Source organism: Myotis nattereri, assembly GCF_964212035.1.
Source record: "Myotis nattereri genome assembly, chromosome: 10".
Taxonomy (NCBI): domain Eukaryota; kingdom Metazoa; phylum Chordata; class Mammalia; order Chiroptera; family Vespertilionidae; genus Myotis; species Myotis nattereri.
In genome coordinates, this window is record NC_138085.1 from 41563062 (window position 1) to 41587680 (window position 24619).

Sequence of the window (24619 nt, forward strand, 5' to 3'; positions counted from 1 at the left end):
GCTCTCTGCTTGAGCTGGGACAACCATCTTCTCCTACCCTCAGACACTACCGGTGTTCCTGGTTCTTGGGCCTTCAAACTTGGACTAGGACTTACACCATCAGCAACCTACTCTCCCACTCCACCCATTCCACCCTAATTATCCTGGGTTGGGACTGGAACTACACAACCAGCTTTCTGGGCCTCCAGCTTGCAGAAGGCAGATCATGGGATTTCTCAGCCTCCATAATCCAAGAGCAATCCCTCATAATAAACCTCTGCATTTATATATATTCTACTGGTTCTGTTTCTCTGAGAAAATTTTTTTTAAAATATATTTTATTGACTTTTTTTTTTTTTTTTTTTTTACAAAGGAAGGGATAGGGAGAGTTAGAAACATCAATGGGAGAGAAACAAACATTGATCAGCTGCCTCCTGCACACTCCCCACTGGGTATGTGCCCGCAACCAAGGTACATGCCCCTGACTGGAATCGAACCTGGGACCCTTGGGTCTGCAGGCCGATGCTCTATCCACTGAGCCAAACCAGTTAGGGCTGAGGAAATTTTACTAATAGTGCTTGACATACATTATATGTGCCTGGTGAACATTCAATAAATATTAGGTATTATTATTGGAATTGTTATCACTGGAATGTGTAACTAGTATTTCATAGAATTAAAACTTTAAAAATGAAGCCATAGATATTTAAGGTCTCTGACATCTGTAAAAATGTTGTAAGCTTAGAACATTCAGGCTGCTATAACAAAATAACATAGACCTCTCACTACCTCCTCATGCAGTGGAAAGGGGCTAGGAATCTCTCTGGAGCCTCTTTTATAAGGCACTCATCCCATTCATGAGGCTTTCACCCTCATGACCTAAGCACCTATCAAAGGTCCTACCTACTAATACTATCACCTTTAGGGGTTAGGATTTCAGCATATGAATTTGAGGGGCCACAAACATTCAGACTGCAATAAAAGCATTTGAGGTTTTAACAGAAGGGGTATTTATAACAATCCAACAAAGTGATGAAAGATACTCCTTGTTCAAGGAAGCGTAACAACCAGAAGGCAGGAGACTGCAGATTAAGAAAATATACCTCTGCATAGAAATCCTCACCAAGACTCATGCAAGGAAGGGTCTATGTGCGCATTACAGGGGAAGGAAAGATGAGAATGATGATTCTAGTGCAAGGCCAGCTGAGGTGATGAAGACAGACTTGCATTCTCTGGACATTAAGGGAAGTTACACTAGCTCAAAGACAAGCATCTCATAATGTTTTGACTTATCTAAGGAACAATCGCATCTCTCAGAAAGAAATCTGCCCTAACCGGTTTGGCTCAGTGGACAGAGCATCGGCCTGCAGACTCAAGGGTCCTAGGTTGGATTCCGGTCAAGGGCATGTACCTTGGTTGCAGGCACATCCCCAGTAGGGGGTGTGCAGGAGGCAGCTGATCGATGTTTTCCTCTCATCGATGTTTCTAACTCTATCCTTCCTCCCTTCCTCGCTGTAAAAAAATCAATAAAATATATTAAAAAAAAAAAAAAAAAAAGAAATCTGCTACATGGAACCTAATCCTGACCAAGAAAGAACTGGTTGGAAAAGCAAGGGCAGAAGAGAAACCTGGAAGAATCTTCAGGATGGATGCTGGCCAGGGTGATGACCAGCTTTCAAGACCCAAACGCTGTGATTTCCACAACATGCTGTATTAACCAGGCTCCCCCGAGCCTAGGAAATCTATTTAATTGCCTGACCCTGGCAAATACCCACCCCTTCCAAAAGCTTTCTTTCTATAGAGTCAGCTGAGGACAACCTCTTGAGAAAACCAGGACTGAACCATAGGCCCTGCTGAGACAGCAGGACAAAGCATGATGCAGTGTTTCCTACCCAGAGTCACAGTATTTCACAACTGCTCTTTTCTTGGCCAGTCATTGCCCGATGTCTGATCCAGAAATCAGATCCTACAGATACCAACATTTGAGGACTCTTTCCCCTCCAAGGTGATCCCCTTCAAACCTAGGCCCTGAGGTCAATCTTTATTCATATTCAAATCTCTTAGTTTTACAATTGGGTACTTGTCAGAGCACCTCAGTTTGTTACACCCAGGATAAAATATAATGGGTTAAAATCATACCAAATGCTTGCTGTAGTCCCAACGTCTGTATCTGATAACAAGGCCTTTGTTGATAATCACAGTTGAATTTTTCTATTACTCATTCCAGCTTCCTCCTACCCTCTGCCAGCATAAAAGCTGGGTAGATTTGAGTCTTTGCTGGTCTTGTCTTTACCAAATTGCCGCAGTTTTCCATTGATGAGAACTACTGGGCAAGAGTTTTAAGGGGCACTCTCATGAATCTTCTGGATTACAAATATAGTCCTTCTGTATGTGTAGAAGCAATTCAAGTTTAACCCTCCCGTTATATTTTATGCTGGGTGTAACAACTGAGGTGCAATTCAAGTTCCTCCTGGTAATTGAGACCAATCATCCTACTGCATATAATCTCTTCCCTTCCTGTTAGTTCTTACGTCTATTGACCATCTGTATGTCCTCTTTGGAGAAGTGTCTATTCAGGTTCTTTGCCTATTTTTAAATTGGATCGTTTTCCTCGCATTGCGTTGTATGTTATTTTGGAAATTTACACCTTATCTAATGTATTATTGGCAGGTATGTTCTCCCATACAGTGGGCTCCCTTTTCATTTTGTTGGTTTCCTGCTGTATGGAAGCTTTCAGTTTGATGTAGTCCGATTTGTTTATTTTCTTTGTTACTCTTGCCCGAGATGTCACTAAGTGAAATGTCTGGGATTTTACTGCCTGTGTTTTCTTCTAAAATTTTTACGGTTTTGTGACTTACACTTAAGTCTTTTACCCATTTTGAGTTTACTCTTGTATATGATGTAAATTAGTAGTCTAATTTCATTCTTTTTTTTTAATATATTTTATTGATTTTTACAGAGAGGAAGGGAGAGGGATAGAGAGTTAGAAAGATCGATGAGAGAGAAACATCGACCAGCTGCCTCCTGCACATCTCCTACTGGGGATGTGCCCGCAACCCAGGTACATGCCCTTGACTGGAATCGAACCTGGGACCTTTCAGTCTGCAGGCCGACGCTCCATCCACTGAGCCAAACCGGTTTGGCTAATTTCATTCTTTTGCATGTACCTGTCCAAATTTTTAAAGTTTGGTTTCTACTTGCTTGTTGTCAGTATATAGAAAATACAATTGACTTTTGTGTTAATCTTGTATCTTACTGAAGCCATTTATTAGTTCTTGGGAGTTTTCTATGTAGACAGTCATGTTACCTGCAAATAGAGACATGTGTCTAATATGTGTCTTTCTTTTTTCTAGCAATGGTTAGAACTTGTAGTACTATGTTGAATAGCAGTGGTAAATGTGGACATACTTTCATTGTTCCTGATCTCAGAGGAAAAGCATTGTCTTTCAAAATTAAGTATGATGCTGGCTGTAGATTTTTATTTTTTGTAGAACCTCTTTATGAGACTGAGGACTCTATTTTTAGTGTATTGATGAGTTTTTGTTTTTATCACAAATGGGTGTTGAATTTTGTCAAATGCCCCTTTTTTCTGAATTTTGATATCATATGGTAGATTATATCGATTGGGTTTCCAATATTGAACCAGCCTTGCAGATCTGGAGTCAATCCCTCATAAAATGAGTTGAGAAGTAATCTCTCTTCAATTTTCTGGGCGAGACTGTATAAATTCTTTGCTTTGTAAATTCTCCAGAAAAATAGTATGGGTTTGGAGGTATCTTTTTTTGAAATTAATTATAAATTCAACTTGCAATTATTCAGTTTTATTCAGATTCTCTACTTCATCTTGGCTTAGTTTTTGTGGCTTGTAATTTTTAAGGAATTTGTCCATTTCTTCTAAATTGGTGATTTTGAGCAGAGTTGTGAATATTTCTTTATTCTTTTAATCACTGCAGAATTTGTTGTAGTATTCCATTTCATTCTGGATATTAGCAATTTGTATCTTTTTGTTAACCGTACTAGAGGTTTATCGATTTTATTGATTTAAGGGACTACCTTTGTATTTCATTAATTTTTTCCATCTCATTTTCCCCTTTTCAATTTCACTGATTTCTGCTTTTATCATTTTTGTCCTTCTGGTTGCTTTGGGTTTTACTATTCTTTTTCCAGTTTCTTGAGTTATAAATTGAATTGAGCTCTTATCTTTTATAATGTAAGCAACTTCACTCCACTCTTGCAGACTGTGAGGCAACTCTTGTGCTATGATGAAAAAGAAACCTAAAAATGTAGTATCTGTTCCCTTCACTCACCCTCTATTATTAATTGGTGCACTCATGGAGGAGCTAAAAAATCAGGTACTAAAATAATTCAAAGTCAGCAGGCTTATTTTTTAAGCATGGTCTATTCTAAAATTTATAGTACTGGGCTGTATCCAGCATTTAACAACCCACTGTATTATTATTTTTTATACCCTTATGATTTCTTACACACCTATTCAGTAATAATTTAAATGTTTAAAAAGTGATCCTAGTGGTGCAAAGAAGTAAAGGCTGCTTTGTCTTTGTGGATCCAGGCTATTAAATTACTTGCAAGGAGCTACCTTAAGTGGGTGTGAAAGAAATAGTAGATAGATCCAGAAGCAGAACAAATATCTTCCTAACACATTAGAAAAATCAAGCAGAATTTTACTCAAACCTACCTGGGCCAAACATGCTGCAAACTAATTTTAGCCAGCAAATTGGGAGTTTTAAGAAATCTCTGACCTGTACATAGATAGTTGGAGAAAGGTTTTAACACATGAAGAATTCCCCAAAATCCCAAGCCACAGTGGTCACAGAGAAGAAGCCTGTCTGCAATCACATGTAAACAAGTCTTTAATAAATCAGACACAAACACAAGATGGTATTTTAAATATACAGTAGGAACATTTATTTTAACACTTCTAAAAGATATTTCTCCATGCCTGATGATTTGATATAAAAATCAAACACATCATACTTTCCCCATCAGTCTCTCTACATCAAGGACAATCAGAAATTTATACAACATGAATATTTGCTTCTGAAACAAAAATTACAAATTAGTGATAACAAAAATACACAAATCAACTGGACCCTAAACAAATTTCTAACGAATTTTTCCCCAATCACCTAGAGCTTGAGCTTCTTTCTTCAACCTCATTCTGCTCCTTTTCCTTTCTTTGCTTGGCCATGAACTTCTGTTAAAATCAATTTATAATATACAATATTTATTAGATGTTGTTTTGCTGTGCATACATACAAATCTAATCTATTTCACTGTATTTACAATTTAAAAGAGCCTGATCCTATAAAGTAAAGATTTGAAACACAGTGCCTTACATTAACATTCCTTCCTTCCATTCATCAGTTATCTGATATTAATGATTACCAGGCATTATGCTTTGTGCTTAGGGTGGTTGCAAAAATAGGTCAGGCCCTTTACCTCATATAGAGCTTACATTCTAGTGGAGGAAGAGAGACAATAAAAAATAAATAATTTTGGATAGTGGTAAGCCCTATAAAGGAAAAAATAATAAGGTAATTGATTCTTTTGTAGAGGAGAGAAGATTCTACTTTAGCTTGTTCTTTCTAGGGCAAAAGCCTTTCTCGAAGCTGATATTTAAGTAGAAGCCTAAAAGACAAGGAACAACCAGCAATACAAGTGGGAGTAAGAGAGGGCAAAGGAACAGCAATGTAAAGGTACAAAGGCAGCAACAGGCCTTTTGTGTATGAAAAATAAACAAAGAGCTAAAAAACAAACAAACAAACAACCTAGAACATAGCAATTCAGGGTTTAAGACTAGAATAAAACAAAGCTGGGTTCAAATCATAGGTCTGCCATTAACTAGCTATATGACCTTGGGGTTAGATACTTGTTTTTAGGTACTCTTTGAGACTGTTTCCTCATCTTTAAAATGGAATGATAACATCTACCTCATAAAGTTGACCAGGGTGGATTAAATAAGTTTACAGCAAATAAGAACTTAATAAATGTTAGGTGAATGTCTGTGCCACAAATTCAATATGGAAAATGCATAAAAACAACTCTGTTTCAAACAGGAGAAACTAGAGCTATGGCTGATGATAATTCCCTATAGCACTCCCTGAAGATGTGTATAACTTGGGGAAAAGGGAGGGGCTATGATTAAATCAGGTTAAAAAATGGGCTAAATAAATAGGTAAGCAGTTCTTTCTAACTAGACAATTTGGAAACTTTAACATGCTGTGTGATGATGACTCTGCAAGAGCGCATCAGAATACAACTTCCTACACTTAATGAATGAAGTGTCACATTGGACTAGTGATCTGCAGAATCCACTCAGGCAAATGCTGCCAGGGAAAGAAAGACTAGAAGTTATTGGCAAGAAACAATAAAGGAGAGGAATAGGAGAATAAGAGAAATCAACTGGCGCACACCTTCAGAAGTCCTCCTACCTAAAGGGAAAGAATGTACATTTTGTGTGGACACTTAAGTAGTTTGCCTATAATGCCATCACCTGAAAATTTTATGGGGAGTTAGAAATTTACCTCTGTATTTTGCTTATGACGTGTACTCTTGCAGTGATTTGTCATTGCTCTTTCACCTGAGTAGAAGAGGGAACAAATTGGACAGAAGAATCCAGGCTTCGGTACAAGAAAGTCTAAATCTAGAGGGCAGAAAGAGAGAGGGCAAAGAGAAAGGAGTAAAATTTATGATACTTTATAGCTATGTTAATCAATTTATCTAAACACAACAAAAAACCAAGCACAGTATATACTTATATACAAACATAAGATACACCTAGGATTGCTATATATTTAGGGGTCAAGAGCAATTAAGCTTTTAATTTAAAAAATGTTTTTATTTCTTTAACAAATTCTATATATAACATTCCAGGAATGCCAGGGAATTCCTTCAGAACAGCAATTCATTGAAAAAAAGAATCCCATAGAGATTCTTTGAAATAAACTGCTTTGGAATCCCCTATTAAAATAAAACAGGAAAGAGGCAGATGATGGGCAATTGTCTGCTTGAGGGCTATTCTGACAAATAAGGAGCCCTTCAGATCACCTTAGCTAGCCATGAACAAAGTTGGTTAGCTAAGTTTTTCAGTATATTCTACTTAAATGAAATTTCTGCCTGGGCAAGTTATTTAATTCAATGTTTACCAGAACAGTAAAGGAAGTGACATATGAGTTATTGTTACTCATCTAACCAACAAAACCTTCATGATGGCACTGAATTTTATTTCTTATGGATTAGGAAAAAAAGTGCCATTGTTACTTTACCTTTGGAGACATCAGCTGCCACTGGTGTCCCTAAAGAAGGGTCCTCAATCTTCTTGCGTTTTCGTTCTGGTTCTGAATCCTTAAAGTCAGATTCTTCACCAACTAAAGTCATTAAATTTTTAAATAAAAAAGGTTATTTAAAATAAATTTACAGACTTTGTAAAGTTTACATTAGATAATCCCTTCCTTCAAAGATTAGTTTATTTATGGCTCACCTTGTTTAATCCTACCTGACCACTCTTGTAAGATTCTTTGATGTAAGGACTAAATAGGTAAATATATTTAATCTTATTAAATGAATTTAAAAGAAATGGACTAGCCTGGCCAGTGGGGCACAGCGGTTGAGCACCGATCCATGAACCAAGAAGTCACCGGACTGATTCTCGGTCAAGGCGCATGCTAAGATCATGAGCTTGATTAACAGTAGGGGGTGTGCAGGAGGTAGTGATAGATGTTTCTTTCTATCCTTCTCCTTTCCTCTCTCTCTAAAAATCAATAAAAACATTTAAAAAAAAATAAAGCTAACAGCTCATTTTTTAAATAAATTGTTCCAGAAATAATTTAAAGGGTAATGGAAGAAGTTCAATACAGTGTCAAAAGTTACCTTGTGTATGCAAAGTATTGAGTTGGGGGAAAGAGTGTGGATTAAGGGGGAAAGGAAATGTGCAGAGAATAATTCTGATGCTCTGTACTGAGGCCCTTGCGACCATCAAACAAAGAACCAAAAAAACAAAAACAACCCAACTAAGCCAAAACTGACAGACTAAGACCCTTGTTAGACACAATCACAAGTAAAAATACAAATGCTAAAGCCCAGCAGAATAAATAATATGTAAAAAGCACTTCATGTCAGCAGACACTGTATAATATGATCTTGGGAGAAAACAAAGACAGAACTGGTTCCAAGCAATCTAATTTACTACCCCCAGTAGCTGAAATACTTTACACTGTTGCATAGCACTTGACAAATCCCTTTCACATACACATCGTTCATTTAGCATGTATCTCGTGTGAAGAGAGGCAAGTCAAATCATTATTATCCCTATTTCTTCATAGATGGAGAAAGCAAAAGCAAGAGAGGAAGAAACTGATATGCCCAAGGTTGCATGGATAGTTAAGTGATAAAGATTAGAGCCAAGACTTGTGACTTCGAGTTCAGTGCTCTCTACAGGAAATTGGGCTACCTTTACCAAATCTGAGGAGGTCACTAGGAATTATGATAGCATTATTTATTCTTCTCTTATTCCTTGCAGTTTATTGGTCATCAAATCCTAAAGAATCAATAAAAGAAAGACTGTATCCCATTTCTTGACTTGATAGTTAAAATAGCCTCCAATATCTTCCTGCAAAAGTTTATTCCCTTATCAAAGGAATAAACTTTTTCAAACACATTTGCTCCTGAAACTCCAAAGACACATTTATCTCATAATAATAAGTAATTCTGTAATAATTTAAATAAATTAAAACAAATATTTGAAGTTTTAAAAATGAACTCTTAAGCTAGAAAACATATTGCCAAACATACTGTCTCTGCATTAATGGAAATAAATTGTTACAGAAGCAGTAAATAAATCATCCTTTCTCTATTCTTCATTCTTCAACTTAACCACTAACTATGGCTTGGTATCAAGCAGAGGTTATACAGAAGAGACAGAGGAGTAACAGTTTGGGAGAGAGCTTTAAGAAAGAGGGCATGATCGGTGGTAACAAATGATGCAGAGAAGTAAAATAAAACTAAATTTAGAAGGAAAAAAAACAACCAAGTTTCACAACAACCCAATGGAGGTTCTCAACACCAATTCAGGAAGGTGGTTACAAAAGAAGCCAAAATATATCCAGTTCCATAGGAAATGAAGAAGTAACATTTCTTTCTAAATGCTTTGCTCTAAAAGAAAGGAGAAAAGATGGCAACTAGGATTCCAAAGTTAAGGGCACAGTTTTTTAAAGGGGAAAGTCTTGGCATATTTTAAGTGTGAGGAGCCAATATAGGTAAAATACAAGCTGGCAGAAAGGGGAGATCCTATATTTGCTCTGGTAAATAGAAATGAAAGCAAAGTTATATAGTGAGAAATGGACTAGGCCCGTGGTTGGCAAACCGCAGCTCGCGAGCCACATGCGGCTCTTTGGCCCCTTCAGTGTGGCTCTTCTACAAAATACCACATGCGGCGCACACGTACAGGGCAATTGAAACTTCGTGGCCCATGCACAGAAGTCAGTATTTTGTGGAAGAGCCACACTGAAGGGGCCAAAGAGCCGCATGTGGCTCGCGAGCCGCAGTTTGCCGACCACTGGAATAGGCGATACAGAGGGGAGAAAAAGGCTTATATTACAACAATTAGGAAATGGGAAAGGAAGGAGGCCTATGATAGACTAGAGGCCTGGTGCACAAAATTCAAGCAGGGTGTGTGTGTGTGTGTGTCCCCTCAGCCCAGCCTGCACCCTCTCCAATCCGGGACATCCCTCACAATCCTGGACTGCTGGCTCCTAATTGCTCACCTGCCTGCCTGGTCACCCCCAACTGCGCCCCCACCAGCCTGGTCACCCCCCACTGCCCCGCCTATACTGGCCTGGTCACCCTAACTGCCCCCCGATACTGGCCTGGTCACCCCCAACGCGCCCCCCCACCCCCACCCCGCTGGCCTGGTCGCCCCCAACTGCCCCCCTTGCCGGCCTGGTCGCCTCACGCAGCCTGCTGTTCAGTCATCCCTCACTAACCCCCTTGCTGGCCTGGTCATAGGCAGCCATCTTGTGAGGGTGTGAAGGTTAATTTGCATATTACCTCTTTATCATATAGAGGGATTGTGGGGCAGCACTGAAGGGCCAACTAAGATTAGATTCAATGAACCTGGACTGAATCAGTTAGTAGTTTTTCCTTAGAGAAGATAGAAAAGCAAGATGGCAAGGGTGCTGTAAAGGGGATGGTGCAAGGGCTGTTTAAGACAGTGGGTAGTTGATATTTTGCTTTACCTCTCTGAATCAATAAACTTGAGATCTGAAATGGTATGCTTTTTTTCCCTAACCTTTTTAGCATTTTGCTATGAACATAATGGATACAATGACAAATACTTGTTTCATGCCTAGAGAACTCTCTTACACTTAGACAACATTCCCTATTTGTTTCAACATAGTTTTATTAATGTTATTAAGACATCTGAATTCACTGGCTGGCTGCTTGGCAGCATCCACAAAGTAACAAATCTGGTCTACAAGTAAGAACTAGTTAATAAATGATTTTCACTTGATACTACAACATGGTCAGAATAACCCCTTTTGTGGATCACTTCTATAAATTTGTCTCATTCTATTATAATGGGATTGCCTACTATCTTATTATCCCATTTCATTATATTCCACTATCTCTCTAAATTACAAAAATAAAAAAATCATTATTCAGATCTAATCATTATAAGGCTATACCCCTCCTCCCCTCAACAAGCTATTTCACTATTTTTCTACTTTTCTTCTTCAGTGGTAGATCTAAGACCCTGTGCTGTGTTACTCTCTTGTCCCCCCTTCCATCAATCCTGCTTTACCTTCACTAATTTGGTAGGCCTCTTCTTTATCTTGCTCTGGTTCTGTCTCAACTGCGTTTTCCAATGGTGGAGTTGTCCCAATTCTAACTCTCTTGGTTGGCATTTTAGCTTTAAAAAAAAAAAGTCTAATTTATTTACTTACAGTAACAATATTTAAATTGCTTTTAATGGTAAGTAACAATTTTAACACCTTTTTTGAAAACAATACTCAAATTTGGGAAGGAAGCTTATTTCTATTATAAAATAAGAACATTTTATTTAAAAACATTCAGCATTAGTCTAAGTATTCTTTTATTTTCTGGTTTATCTTGTTCCAAACTATATCTTCCTACCTGTGTTCCCTAAGAAGCCTATACATATTTTTCTATTTTGTTACACAAATCTGTGGGACCTTCCTAGTATTTTTTTCTTTTTAGTATGGATAACACTTTCAAGATTTCCTTATTGGATATTATTTCGATCTCCCTCAAGTCCTGAAGGTGAGCTGACCTATTATTCTATGCCCTCAAAATATTACTTAACAGTGAAATGGTACCTTCTTAAATTCTTCTAAATCCAAAGTATAAGCAAATACTGGGAGGCGGTCTGGTATAAACAACCTTCTATTTACCAAAGCTAGTTTCCCAGAAACTGCAAATATACCATTCCATTCCAATTTTAATATTGGCACTCTAGTTTGCTTTTTGGTTTTGGTATCTTTTCTTGAGGTATAAGAACTTGGGGCGAGGGCTACGCTGTAAGAGAAATCTGTGAAATCTGTACACATTTCCTTGGCTATCACTATTTGTTGGCTTCTTTTATCAATACGGTAAAAGTATTAGAAATGCTGCAACATGTTTTTAAAATATTTTAAATGTAACACCCTCATAAAACAGAAAGCAACTGCTTCTAAGTATCTACCTGCTAAGTGCCTCTCAATCATGGTGTTCAGATCTTCTTCCATAACATTCACACTTACTGGACCCACTTGGGACAAGGCTTCAAGTTTTGTCTTCCTTGTGTCCATAGCTCTCTTTTTCCTATCCCCTCTTTTATCTGTGGGATGTTCATTTTTGCTTTGTGCTAATTCAACTTTTAAATCATCTCCATCTTCCTCTTCTCCAACTTCATCAACAGTAACAAAATTAAGCTCTTCTTTAAGGTTATTAAAATCTGCCACAGAGTCTTCATCCTCTTCATTTACTTCATCCAAAGTCACCAAGTGCAGATCACTGCTGTCATCCTGTATTTCATCTACAGTAACCAAAGTAGAAGGGTCTTCAGGCATCTGGGAAGAAATGAAGTCAATGGACTCACTTCCAGTATTTTCCTCATTTCCTTTAGTATTTAAAGTGGCAAAATTTAAGTCTGCTGATTCATTTAAAGGTAGCTCCTCTACTTCTCCAATTTCATCCACAGTCACCAAGCGTTCCTGTTTGAGAAGATCTTGTTCTTCAGCCACCGACAGTACAATAACATCTTTAGGTTCACTGTGGGATATGCAATCGTCTTGATCAATTAACTCATCTAATGTAAGAAGTGAATTTGAATTTTTTACCATTTCTTCCATATTTATTTCTTCTTCATCAATAACTTCATCTACAGTGACTAGAGCTTGTGCTAGATGTGCATCTTCCTCTTCCCCAATCTCATCCAATGTTACAAAAGATAATTCTCCCTCGACAACATGCGGGGCAGAAGTTTTCCCTTTCTTCTTCTTTACAATAAGTTCAGAGGAAGGGATATTTTTGAGAGCTTCTTTCCTTTTTCCCTTTAGTGGATTCTGTTTGGCTTGCGAAGGATTCACTTCTTCTATAACCTCATCCACAGTAACAAATTCATCCAAATTAAATGGAAATAATGGTTCCTGTTGGAAAGGTTAAAAAAAAAAAATCAAAGAATTGTGAATAACTACTAATAAACTGACTACATTTCAAATAGCCCCAGTAAATGTGCATGAAGTATCATTTGTGAGAATTTCAGTGCAGAGAGGTTTCCTAAAGGTTGAAATTAGTTATTTTTAAAAGCCCGAGAAATGAATTAGCTGTAATTCACAAGGTAAACAATGCAAAGGGCAAAACCCTAGTAATAACCTAATTCCACCTTCACTTAATTTCAGTAAGACTATAATTAATTCCTAAATAATGTGCAAGTTTTAAAATATGATGGACAAAAGCATTTATCAAACAATATAATACAAAGAATTCACTGTTCCATATGTTAAATATCACAATGAAGTTAAAAAGTAAATAGCTACCAAGATAGTTCCATGGACCAGTTTATATGTAATATATATTTTAAGATATGCAGCACTTAAATATAAAGTTTACATATTGATAAAGTTATATGGAAAATTACTAAGACCTTGTGGCAAGTATTAATGCACTTAAAAAAAAGAAGTATATATAATTCAAAAAATAATGCCAATAGTAAAGAAAATAAATTCCCAGCAGGCTTTTCCTATAACTTCAGTATACTATCAATGATTAATAATAATGACATCTGAATATATACCCAGTAATTTGGTGAAGAAGGAATCTGTAAGCAATTGTATTATCAACTTATTAAGCCAATGGAATAACTATATCTTTACTTCTGCTTCTTAAACTAATATATTCCCTTGCCCCAATAAAATAGGCTCAAATTCTTCCCCTACCAGAGGAAGTAAATAAAATAACTAGGGCCCTAACCAGTTTGGCTCAGTGGATAGAGCATCAGCCTGTGGACTGAAGGGTCCCAGGTTCGATTCCGGTCAAGGGCATGTACCTTGGTTGTGGGCACATCCCCAGGAGGGGGTGTACAGGAGGCAGCTGATTGATGTTTCTCTCTCATCGATGTTTCAAACTCTCTATCCCTCTCCTTTCTTCTCTGTAAAAAAATCAATAAAATATATATTAAAAAAATGACTAGGAAAATTTTTTTATGAATGGTGGAATCCTAAAATAGCAAACATAAAATGTAAGCTGTATGCCTGGCTGAGTACCAGAAAAATAAATCAATCATAGAGCCCATCCATTTACCAAAATGACCACCTTTCTCGAAGTGTCGAAAAATGAGGGGAAGACTTCAGTCAAGCCCCAGTCTCCTTTTCACATATCATTTTATTCTGTGTTTATAACCTATTCTTGTCAATATGAGATTAAAGGCATTTTCCTACTCTAATTCTCTTTCTGTCCCTGGGTAACTTTTTGCCCTGCATCAAGAACACAAACTAAGGACTTGTATGCATGCATATAAATAAGGTTAAGCAATGGACACAGTCACTGGGGGTGTGGAGGGAGGGCATGTGCCAGGGAGTAGGGGAGGCTCAGGGGAGGTCAATGAGGGAAAAAGGAGACATATGTACTACTATTTGTAATACTTCAAACAAAAGAAAAACAACAACAAAAAATCCCACAAACTAGTCTAGTTCAAGGTAAAAAACAAATTGGTAATAGGGTCCAAAGAAAATAAAACATCTCATTCCTATCCTTTGCTCTATATATATCAATTTAATTATTACAGGAAAGAGATAAGTTATAAGGTAGATGAACTCTTCCATGGATGGATAGAACAGAAGGGTTTGTTTTAATACACTATTTCTCACCTCTTTAGATTTGGAACTTCTACCAGTGGTGCTTTTAGGATTCTTGGTGTTTTGCCCAACCAAAGTCTGAAATATTAAGTAAAAAAATATAGAGAGAAAAAAAGAATTTACAACTAGGTTATTAGTGTTCTTTAAAAAGGGAAAGAGAATTCAATCAACAAACATTATCCAAACACATTCAGTTATGCCAATATTTACCAGGTATACCAAACTAAGTCACCAGTTAATAACAGTGTAGGCATAATCTATAAGTTGTAGTTAAATTCAGTTTTACTGACCTTTTCCAACAATATCTAAGTTGGGCAATCAGTAAGCTGATAAATAAAGCTTCAATTTAAAAAAAGAAAAGTTTCCCATTCAGAAGCAGAGTACTAAGTCACTTCAGGAGACTCACTGCAGACTTTATTTTTAAACCACAAAGTTAAGTTTCTGACCACATTTTATCCAAATAAAACTTTCCAAACCTGTTAATAATTATGAACTTGAGCTTATTATTCTAAATGTCTATCCGCTTAGATCAATGGAATCAGAAAGAGAAATGGAAGCTTGGGAGTAAAGTGAGATGAAGTATAAAACAAGATTACATCTACTCCAAAGCTACAACAGGAGAGCTAATCACTTCAAAAATACATTGAGCTATTCTTCCTACCCTCCTCACCTTATTGTTGCTGTCATCCCGTTTCATGGTGGAAGGTCTAGCCTCTGTTTCCTGAGACTGTTTTGTAATATCCCTGTAATCCAGTTTAGAATCCTTGTCTTGCAGAGCTGAGATCCTTCCACTGCCTCCTCTGGTAATACCGCTTTGAGTAGATTTGATTTTACTGCTGTTTTCAGCCAACCTGGCGCTTGCAGGTTTAAGACCCAATTCCTTGGCTGAAAGTTTCTTTTCAGCATTTATTTGATCTCTGAGTACAGGTTTTAGAAAACTTTTCTGGTTTTCAGATTTGGAAGCTGTAGTTTTTGCCTTTGGAGAAGAGGCCATACCAGCCTTGATGCTTGCTTTACTGCTAGGTGCATTTGATGTAGCCAGCATACTAGTTTTACTAGTTTCATCAGGCTTACTGGCCTGGCACACTCCTTTATTCGGGTATGCCTTGATCCCAGTGTTTTCTGCAGGCTTTTCTTTCGTTGCTACCACAATCTTTTCCACCTTCTCTGCAACCATCCTAGCATCATTCTTTTCAGCCTTCTCTGTTCCTATTTGCAGATCCATTTTGGTTTCCTTAGTATTAAATTCATTCTCCTCCTGTTCATCCATGTTACTTTTTTCAGAAATTCCGTTTTTGCTCATTGTCTTCTCATCCCCAGTGGAAATTCCTGGTACCAGGGTCACAACACAAGTAGATGGTACTATTTCTGAAACAGTTTCATGTTTGTCCACTTCAGCTATAGCTTCTATCATAGCCTGTGTAATCCCAGAAAAGAAGTCTTCTGCTTCAGATGGAGATTCTTCTAGAATTCCTTGGATGTTCCTTTCTTCTATAAATGCACTGTCAGATGTTGCTACTTCTGTTTCAGCTTTAATAATTTCTGCTTCTTCCTTCCCAAAGTCACTGGTATACACCTGCTGATTTAAAACGGACTCCTCTACATTTTCGGTGAATAATTCAATATTGGTTGGAATGGATTCTACAAGAGGAATTTCCACTTTGACCTCCTCTCCTTGAGTTTCAATTTCCAACGTTTCAATAGCAAAGTCAGAGTCACATAGTATTCTGTCAGGTTCTTCCTCACAAAACTCTTCCTGTTGTACAGAAGTTTCTGTTTGAAAGCTGGGAATAGCTTCTTCTTCAACCTCACTAGGTTTAACAGAGGGACTATCAGCTGCTGTCTGCACCTCACTTTCATCAACTGGATTGTTTCTCAAGTCAGGGCTAAAAGTATTTAAAAACAAACAAAAAAGAACACAAACAAAAACACAAACAAAAATCAAACTATGATGAGAATTCAACCATCATAAATAATCCCGTTGATGCCAATTGTTAAGAGTTCCTAATGCATTAATAATAAGCATAGGGAAATCCAGCCAATCAGCATAAAAATGGTTAAGATGCCTTGATGTAAATATGTAAATATAAAAATTTTAAAGAGATCCTCCAGTGCATTGAAGATTTCTTTTTAGTTCAAAGGAAACGGCAAAATTATAACCATTTATCGGATCCTTGTACTCATTTAAGTTATAATAAATTTTTTCCTTCTGTGTTAAATTTGCATCTTATTATTAGGTCCTATCTTTCTAACAGTGGTAACTGAAATAATAAAATATATATGTAGCTTTACAATAAAACTAATAATCTACACATTGAAATCTAAAACCTTACCTAAAAGGAACAACATAAACAGAAACTGATAGTAAGTCACCTCTTTTTTAATACTCTTGGATATTTAAAGTTAGATATGAAACTGATAGTAGTGTCACCCTAACATAAATATGAGGTCTTATTATAAAATATGTACCTTTGGCTATATTATGAGAAGAAATATGTTAAAAGAAATATTTCCAGTTATAGAGAATAATATACAATTCCAATACATAAGTTAAAAATGTAAGTAAAATTATTCAGAATAAATGGAGGAAATAAATGCAACTGATCTTATTTCATTGTGGTCTTTCCAAATGAAAGGTAAGCAAAAGTGTGAGTCTATCGTTCAACTACTTTCGTTGAGACAGAGACAGAATAAACTATATTAATGTTCCAAAGATCAGATGTAATTTTGAAGAGTAACAAGGAAAATCCAAGCTTCTGAAGACAGTGTCCAGCATGTTATCTACACAAACTGAAGTTCAACAAACACCTTCACTTAATTACATCAGAAACAGCAGGCTGGAGGCAGACACCAGACAGAAAGTGGCCATGCCACATCAATACCTCATAGTAAAGAGTATCCACACTTTCCCCCCTACTTTAAAAAATAGGAGGTGATGAGATACCCCCTATGGTATGATTCTTAAGAGGTGGCCATATATCCTTTATTGAACACAAGATAATGTGTATCTGTGTCCTGACATGTTAATAATATTTTAGAAGTTTGGAAAAAGTGCTATCACATAAGGGTCTAATAATTGGAGGCAGTAAACTAGTCCTCTCCCTAAAATTGGTATTTTAAACTTCCAAAGGAGAAAACTTTAAGAGATCAGAAAAACACCTCTTGATAAAAAGTGTAAAGGCAAAGAGGCTGAGGAATTTAAGTTAAACAGCCAGTAACCATAGACTTAATCAATACATTTATTCATTTATATAAGCATATAAGCTACCCTTCACACGCTGAAAGGGTTTAAATGTTGTTTTAAATAATTCACACCCCTTACATTAAAAAATACCAATGGCTGATTTTGAGTGTTCCAAATTTTTAGGACTAGCACAAATATGACAAAGACAAGAAAAAGTTGTGACATTCAGTTACAGCAGTTACATAAATATGATTTCTCAAAATACAAACATTTTGTTTTTAAATCACAAGACTCATTTCCAATGATAAGGATTAAATTCAAATTTCTGCCTCATTACAGAACAGTGTATTAACCCTAAAGCCGTTACAAATTAAGGCTATTACAAAAACACCAATCTAGTGGTCTAGAAGACTAGCAATGTGGATTTTGATTCCTGGCTCTAGAATACAGCAAGTCCTTCCCCTTTGCCATATTTAAAGTTTGTCAATTAAAAAAAAAAGCTATTATCTTTTCTATAAAATGAATCACTATGCAGCAGTTGCATATTTCAAACAGCATAGACCTACTTGGAAAATGGCTCAATTCCATATTTGTTCTTTGCATAGTTTTTTTTTAAATTACAGAGCTTTCTTCAAAGAATTCATTTACCAAAGTATCTAGTTTTCTGGCTAATATGGGAAAAAGTTTCAATATTGATTTAGTTAGCTTGGAAAGTCAGTTTGAAATGTCAAATACATGTAATTATTAACATTAGAAGTCAAACAATCAGTCTTTCAGAAGATCAAAGGAAAACAATCATATTCTGGGAAATGGCACAAAAAATTGGTCCCAGGAAGGCATTCAGGATACAAGTATTAATTTCCCACCCTCTGCCCACCTCCATCCCCCCCATAACACCAGAGTTTCAAATCTTCAGAAAAGGCATACAATAAAAGCTGGGCATGAGAACAAATGGTAAGACTATACCATACAAGAAACTTTAGACTGAGACTTAACAATACTGAAGATTAGTGTTTATTTCAGAGTGCCACTGGATACTTCCCAACATTATGAATGAATTGGTGAAAATCTTATCTTGTGTCCTTATTTTGAGCCTTATCACATGATAAATAATGTTACATGGGGGAAGACGAGAACAGACAAAATGTAGTTATTATATTATTAATATATTCATGTGAGATATCCTTTCAGTAGAAAATGTATTTAAATACTTCAACTATAAACAAACAGGCAAAAAAGCACCCATATTTTCTCAGAATCAGTTTAACTCCAATAAACAAATGTGAAGTATTTGAGCTAAAACCCGCATCTTTTTCTCTAATGTCATATAAGTCAGAAAAAAACTGAGTGCAAAATGGGAATTAAAAAGTTATTAGTACTAGAATTTTTTAAATTGATGTTTAAGATTAGACAATTATCTCTAAATTCATTAAGAAATATATTTGATTTTAAAAGTCAAAACAAGAGGAAAAAAATGACCAAAACACAGATGATGCCTATTCCTGCAGACCTGAAAGAAATTTTGTCAGATGAAATATATAAAATAGAATTTTCAAAGAGTTTATTTACTTACCAGCCAGAGTTACTGTGGCCAAACTGTAGGTCTATCTTTACTACTACATGTGGCATTGTTACTTATTAAGCCATTCATGGGCTTTTATATCAAACATTGCTTTTGGTATTCCTTCTTAGGCATATGAATATAATTGGTATGATGTACAACTTAAAGTTTGTGCCGACACATACATCAAATCTATTGCTTCAAGTCACCAACATATTTTAATGTACTCATAACCCTCTATCATTTAAAAGTCTCATTTAATAAATATTAATTACTGAGAAGAAAAATCGGTAGAACTTCCTATTTTTCTGTTCTTCAGGCATCTTACAATTAGTGCATCAAATAAAATAAACTCTCCACATTTTAAGCACTTTCAAAATGCTCTCATACTTAAAAGCTCTTACTACATTAATTCCAACAAATAAGGGTAAATTACATTAATTATATAAGGGAAGGAAAAAGAGTTTAAATTCGTAAATCCCAATAAAGAGTAGTAACAGGGAGATTATTCATCGGTGGGGCAAAGGTGGTGCTATGAGTGGATTCATCAGGAAGAGAGAGTGACTAAAAAGACAATGTCAAAACAAAGCTGTGAGTGAGCCACTACTCTGTGTAGATTCTGAAGAACAAACTTTCATCCTCTGAAAATATAAAGCAGCATACATATTACTGTTTTATAAATATCCCTTTCCACATCCCAGCTGTTTTTAAAAAGTATCAAAATACACACTGAACATTACCTTTTCGGTTTTAAGTGTAAAATTTTAAAAGATTATGCAAAAAGATTGAAGTGTTACCATTGTAACTATTTTGGAAAAGGAAATCTAACATGAAGAATATAAAACTGATCAGAGTCGAGTTGTTTAAGAGTTTTAGCAAAACATTTCATAAAGAAGTCATATTTATATATTTAACTCAAATTGTGTTTATACAGTTTTTCTAAAAAAAAAATCCGTAAATACCGAGACAAAAAACAAAAACAAAAATCACCCCCTTGGTCAACAAAATCAAAAGAGAAAACCACAATACTTATAAATATATACACAAAATGAACATGTAAAATAAGAAATTTTTGCTACAGGTGAACAATTACTACAAAATACAGAAATGAAATGCAGTAATTAACTAAATACTAGATGAAAATGTTAATATACTTAAAGCCACATACCTTTCTTTTCCTAGTTCTTGGTCTTTCTCAGCTTGAGCCTGTAACATAATTCCACATTTTAATAGAGCCTATTATACTAAACTTTAAGTATTTAACCCATCAATGCAATGATTTCAATTCTTAAAATCTAAGCAAAAATAAATAAATAAATAAAAACAATAACAAACTACACTTAAGATATATTAAAATAAAAGTTAATTTTCAGTGTTCATATAACTATCAGGTTCTAGATAGGTTAGGTTATAGAGAAAAACTTCTCATTAAGGTTAGGTTATAGAGAAAAACTAACAATAGCAACTAATGAGAAAAATAAGTTTCCTTAGTGTTGACATAAATAGGAAATAAACTTTTAACTTTAAAGACCTGGAAATACCACCTTTAGCTAAGAATAAAAACAATCAATCTGAAATATCAACTTCTTCATTGTGCAATTATTACTGAAAAAAACTTCTATTTATAAGGGAAACTAGCTGACTTGAAGAAGTTTTCTACTCAAAAACACCTGGAAAAGTTGGACAAAATTTAACAATAATCTTTTAGACACATATCCGAACCACCAAGAAAGCAATTATTTGGGGCCCAAAATGGAAGCAGGAATTAAAATTCAGTGTCTATGTACCAAACACTAGGCTAGGCACTTAGGATATATCACAGTGAGTGAACAAAACAAGCAAAAATATATGCCCTTTATTTATTTTAATTTCCTTTTAATTTATTGGGGTGACATTTGTCAACAAAAACATACAGGTTTCAGGTGCACCATTCTACAACATATCACCTGTACACCATACTGTGTGTTCACCACCCCAAGTCAAGCCTCCAGCCATTACCAATTCTCTCTCCTATACCCTCCCTCCATCTCCACCCTACAATCACCACACTGCTGTCCACATCCATGAGTTCTCTTTTTATTTTTTTCTCAATCTCTCCACCCCCCGCAATCTCCCACACAGATGTCAGTCTGCTCTCTATATATGCCCTTTAAAGTTTACACATGCTAGCTGGAGGCTTTTTCTGTGGGAACTGTGTCCTTTGAGTTGAGAATTGTCTTTCTCCATTATTTTGTCAAATTAAAAACTCAGACTTCTACTTAAAAAAAAAAAAAAAAAAAAGAATAATGTGCCCAGAGAGAATTCCTGGTGTGGATGATGGAGTCCCAGAGAAAAGGCTTTCTTTACTGAGGTATCTGGTGGGATATCTAGACTATATCGTAATGATTTATGACTGAAATTAAAGATGGCAGTTGATAAGCTTCATCCACAGTGTTTCCATACAGTTTATATGATACTAGAGGAAATCTATACCAGATACCTTTAATTAGCTAATTTGCTTCTTTATTCATAAATAGGTAAAAGAAAAAACATACAAATGCACAAAAGTGAACAAGTATATTAAAATGGCTGAGTGTATTACAGACAACTGAAGTGCTTTAAAAACACCTCTAAAGAATATCCTCTCTAAAGAATTTTTCTAAGAAAAATTCAACAAGATATATATCATCTGCAAAATTGGTATAGGTGTTATTTCCAGAAAGACAGAACGTTAAAACTGAAGACAAGAAAAAAAAAATCAAAGAAATAATAGGAGGAAAACATTCACCAGATCCAGGAACACAGTAATCTTTAGACTTTCATAAATTCCTTCAGTCCTGTAAGCAGGATCTAGAAAATAAGTTCCAAACTAAGATAAAACCTTGCACACTGCACTAGCCCTATGATCATCCTTGAAGACTTTTGAATCACCAATGTTCTTAACACCTTCGCTTTTCTAAAAACCTCTTTATTCATGGCGCTTACTTCCTTCAGATCTCTCACTTAACTCTACCTCAGAGGGTCTATTCCTGACCACTCTAAAATACACATATTCCCACCCATCACTCTCTATCCTTTTATCGTGATTTGTCTCCATAGCACATCATTGCACTTTTTACCACTGGACATTATATATACAGTGGGGCCTTGACTTACGAGTGTCCCGACTAATGAGTTTTTTTTAAATACCAGCTGTCTCTCGGCCAATTTTTTGCATTGAGTTGACAGAGTAATTTGAGTTAATGAGCTCCTTGACGAGCTCAGTCTCGGAACGAATTAAACTCGTAAGTCAAGGCCCCACTGTAGTTCTTATCTGTTTATAGTCCATCTCCTCCACTAAATAAGTTCTTTGAATACTGGGACATTGATTCTTCTGTCATCAATGTATTCCAATATCTAAAGTATGCTGTCATAGAAAAGGAATCCTATCTAATAATAGACAAACATGGTAATTAACCATACCTCCGCTATGCTTCCCATTGGCTAATCAGCAGGATATGCAAATTAACTGCCAACAAAGATGGCGGCCAGCAGCCACGCAGCTGAAGCGAACATGAGGCTTGCTTGCTCCAGTGACGGAGAAAGCAAGGTTCCCCGCCTGCCGCGGCCCAGCTCTGAGCTCCAGGAGCAACAATGTTTTAATTATAAAAGGTAAACAAACCCCAGATACCTGCTTTCAGCCAGCAAGGGCCTCAGAGCTTAGAGCGCCAGTGATGGCAACAGAGTTTCAATTATAGAAGCTAAACAAACCCAGATACCTGCTTTCAGCCAGCCACGACCTCAGAGCTGGAGCTGGGCCTCAGAGCTGGAGCCGGCTCTCAGCTCCAATGACAGCTATAGAAGGTAAATAAATCCCAGAATAAAAACAAAAGGAAAAAAAAGAGGCTGGGAGCTTCAGTCGCCCGCCAGCCTGAAAACAGCCCTCAGCCCCTCACCCAGACTGGCCAGGCACCCCAGTGGGGACCCCCACCCTGAAGGGGGTTTTACCAGCTGCAAACAGCCATCAGCCTGTCATCCAGGCTGGCCAGGCACCCAAGCGGGACCCCCACCCTGATCCAGATCACCCTTCAGGGCAAACCAGCTGGCCCCCACCTGTGCACCAGGCCTCTATCCTATATAGTAAAAGGGTAATATGCAAATTGACCCTAACAACAGAATCACTGGGAATGACTGGTCACTATGACACACACTGACCACCAGGGGGCAGACGCTCAATGCAAGAGCTGCCCTCTGGTGGTCAGTGCGCTCTCACAGCGGGGAGCTCTGCTCAGCCACAAGCCAGGCTGGTGGCTGCCAGTACAGCAGTGGTGGTGGGAGCCTCTCCTGCCTCCTCAGCAGCGCTAAGGATGTCCGACTGCAGCTTAGGCCTGCTCCCCGCTGGCAAGTGGACATCCCCCAAGGGTTCCCAGGATGCCAGAGGGATGTCTGACTGCCAGCTTAGGCACGATCCCCCGAGGGGTCCCAGGCTGCGAGAGGGCACAGGCCGGGCTGAGGGAATCCCCCGAGTGCACAAATTTTTGTGCGCCAGGCCTCTAGTATATATATAAAAATGAATGTATGGTTGCTTTACAAAGAAAATGGCAATAAATTTAGGACAGGGTTCAGAAGAATAGCTTTAAGAAGATAATATATTCTATCCTATTTAATAATAGACAAACACAGTAATTGACCATACCTTCGCTACTCCTCCCATTGGCTAATCAGCACAATATGCAAATTAACCACCAACAAAGATGGTGGTTAATTTGCATACTGCAGGTAGGGTGGGACAGCGCCATCCTGCCTGCCCTGCTGCCATCCGGGCCTGCTATCTGCGACCCAGGGCAGTGGGCGTCTGTGTGTGACCCGACCTGGGGCAGCCGGGCCATGCAGCAGCTATCAGCCGTTCTGCCCAGGTGTCCCGTGTGCGACCCCACCCAGGACGGCACCCCAACCCCCGGATCAGCCCTGCTGGGTGCACGACCCAGGAGGCAGGGCAGGCACCAAGGGATCGGGCCTGCCATCTGCCACCCGGGGAGCGGGCCTAAGCCAGCAGGTGGTTATCTCCCAAGGGGTCCCAGACTGTGAGAGGGCAGAAGTGGGGCTGAGGGACACCCACCCACCACCCTTCCCCCGCCAGTGCACAAATTTTTGTGCATTGGGCCTCTAGTTTAAGTTATATGACCTAAATAACAATAAAGACAATCTTCTTTCAACAACAAAAAACAATTCCTAAACTATACAGGAAAGCCATATTCTAAAATAACAGAAAACAAAAACATGTCATTTTGAGAAATGATTGGGAATATAAGTCACCTCCGAGCATACAAGTTATAGACATATATTTCCTTCTTTATAGATCCCATCTCATCACTACTGAATTCTTCAGTAAAACTATATATATAAAACCCTAAGCGACCATTCAACTGGTCGCTATGACGCACACTGACCACCAGTGGGCAGACACTCAATGCAGGAGCTGTCCCCTGGTGGTCCGTGTGCCCCACAGCAGGAGCGCCACTCAGCTGACCGATGGGCGCCAGCTCACGGCTAGCAAGGACAGGT

At 37.4% G+C, this 24619-nt stretch overlaps 1 protein-coding gene across 2 annotated transcripts in view; it reads right to left on the bottom strand.

The window, feature by feature from the left end:
- Positions 1 to 4832: 4832 nt before the first annotated feature.
- The window catches only part of ZNF638 (zinc finger protein 638), a 107406-nt gene continuing 87619 nt past the window's right edge, over positions 4833 to 24619 (bottom strand). For both annotated transcript variants that reach the window (XM_081101106.1, XM_081101105.1), the window contains 8 exons: positions 20265 to 20302; positions 15022 to 16237; positions 14364 to 14429; positions 11699 to 12644; positions 10799 to 10906; positions 7266 to 7367; positions 6525 to 6643; positions 4833 to 5194 (listed from right to left, as the gene is read on the bottom strand). In XM_081101106.1, coding sequence (XP_080957232.1) covers positions 5123 to 5194; positions 6525 to 6643; positions 7266 to 7367; positions 10799 to 10906; positions 11699 to 12644; positions 14364 to 14429; positions 15022 to 16237; positions 20265 to 20302 — 2667 coding nt within the window. In that variant the 3' untranslated portion in view covers positions 4833 to 5122. The remainder of the gene's footprint in view (positions 5195 to 6524; positions 6644 to 7265; positions 7368 to 10798; positions 10907 to 11698; positions 12645 to 14363; positions 14430 to 15021; positions 16238 to 20264; positions 20303 to 24619) is intronic.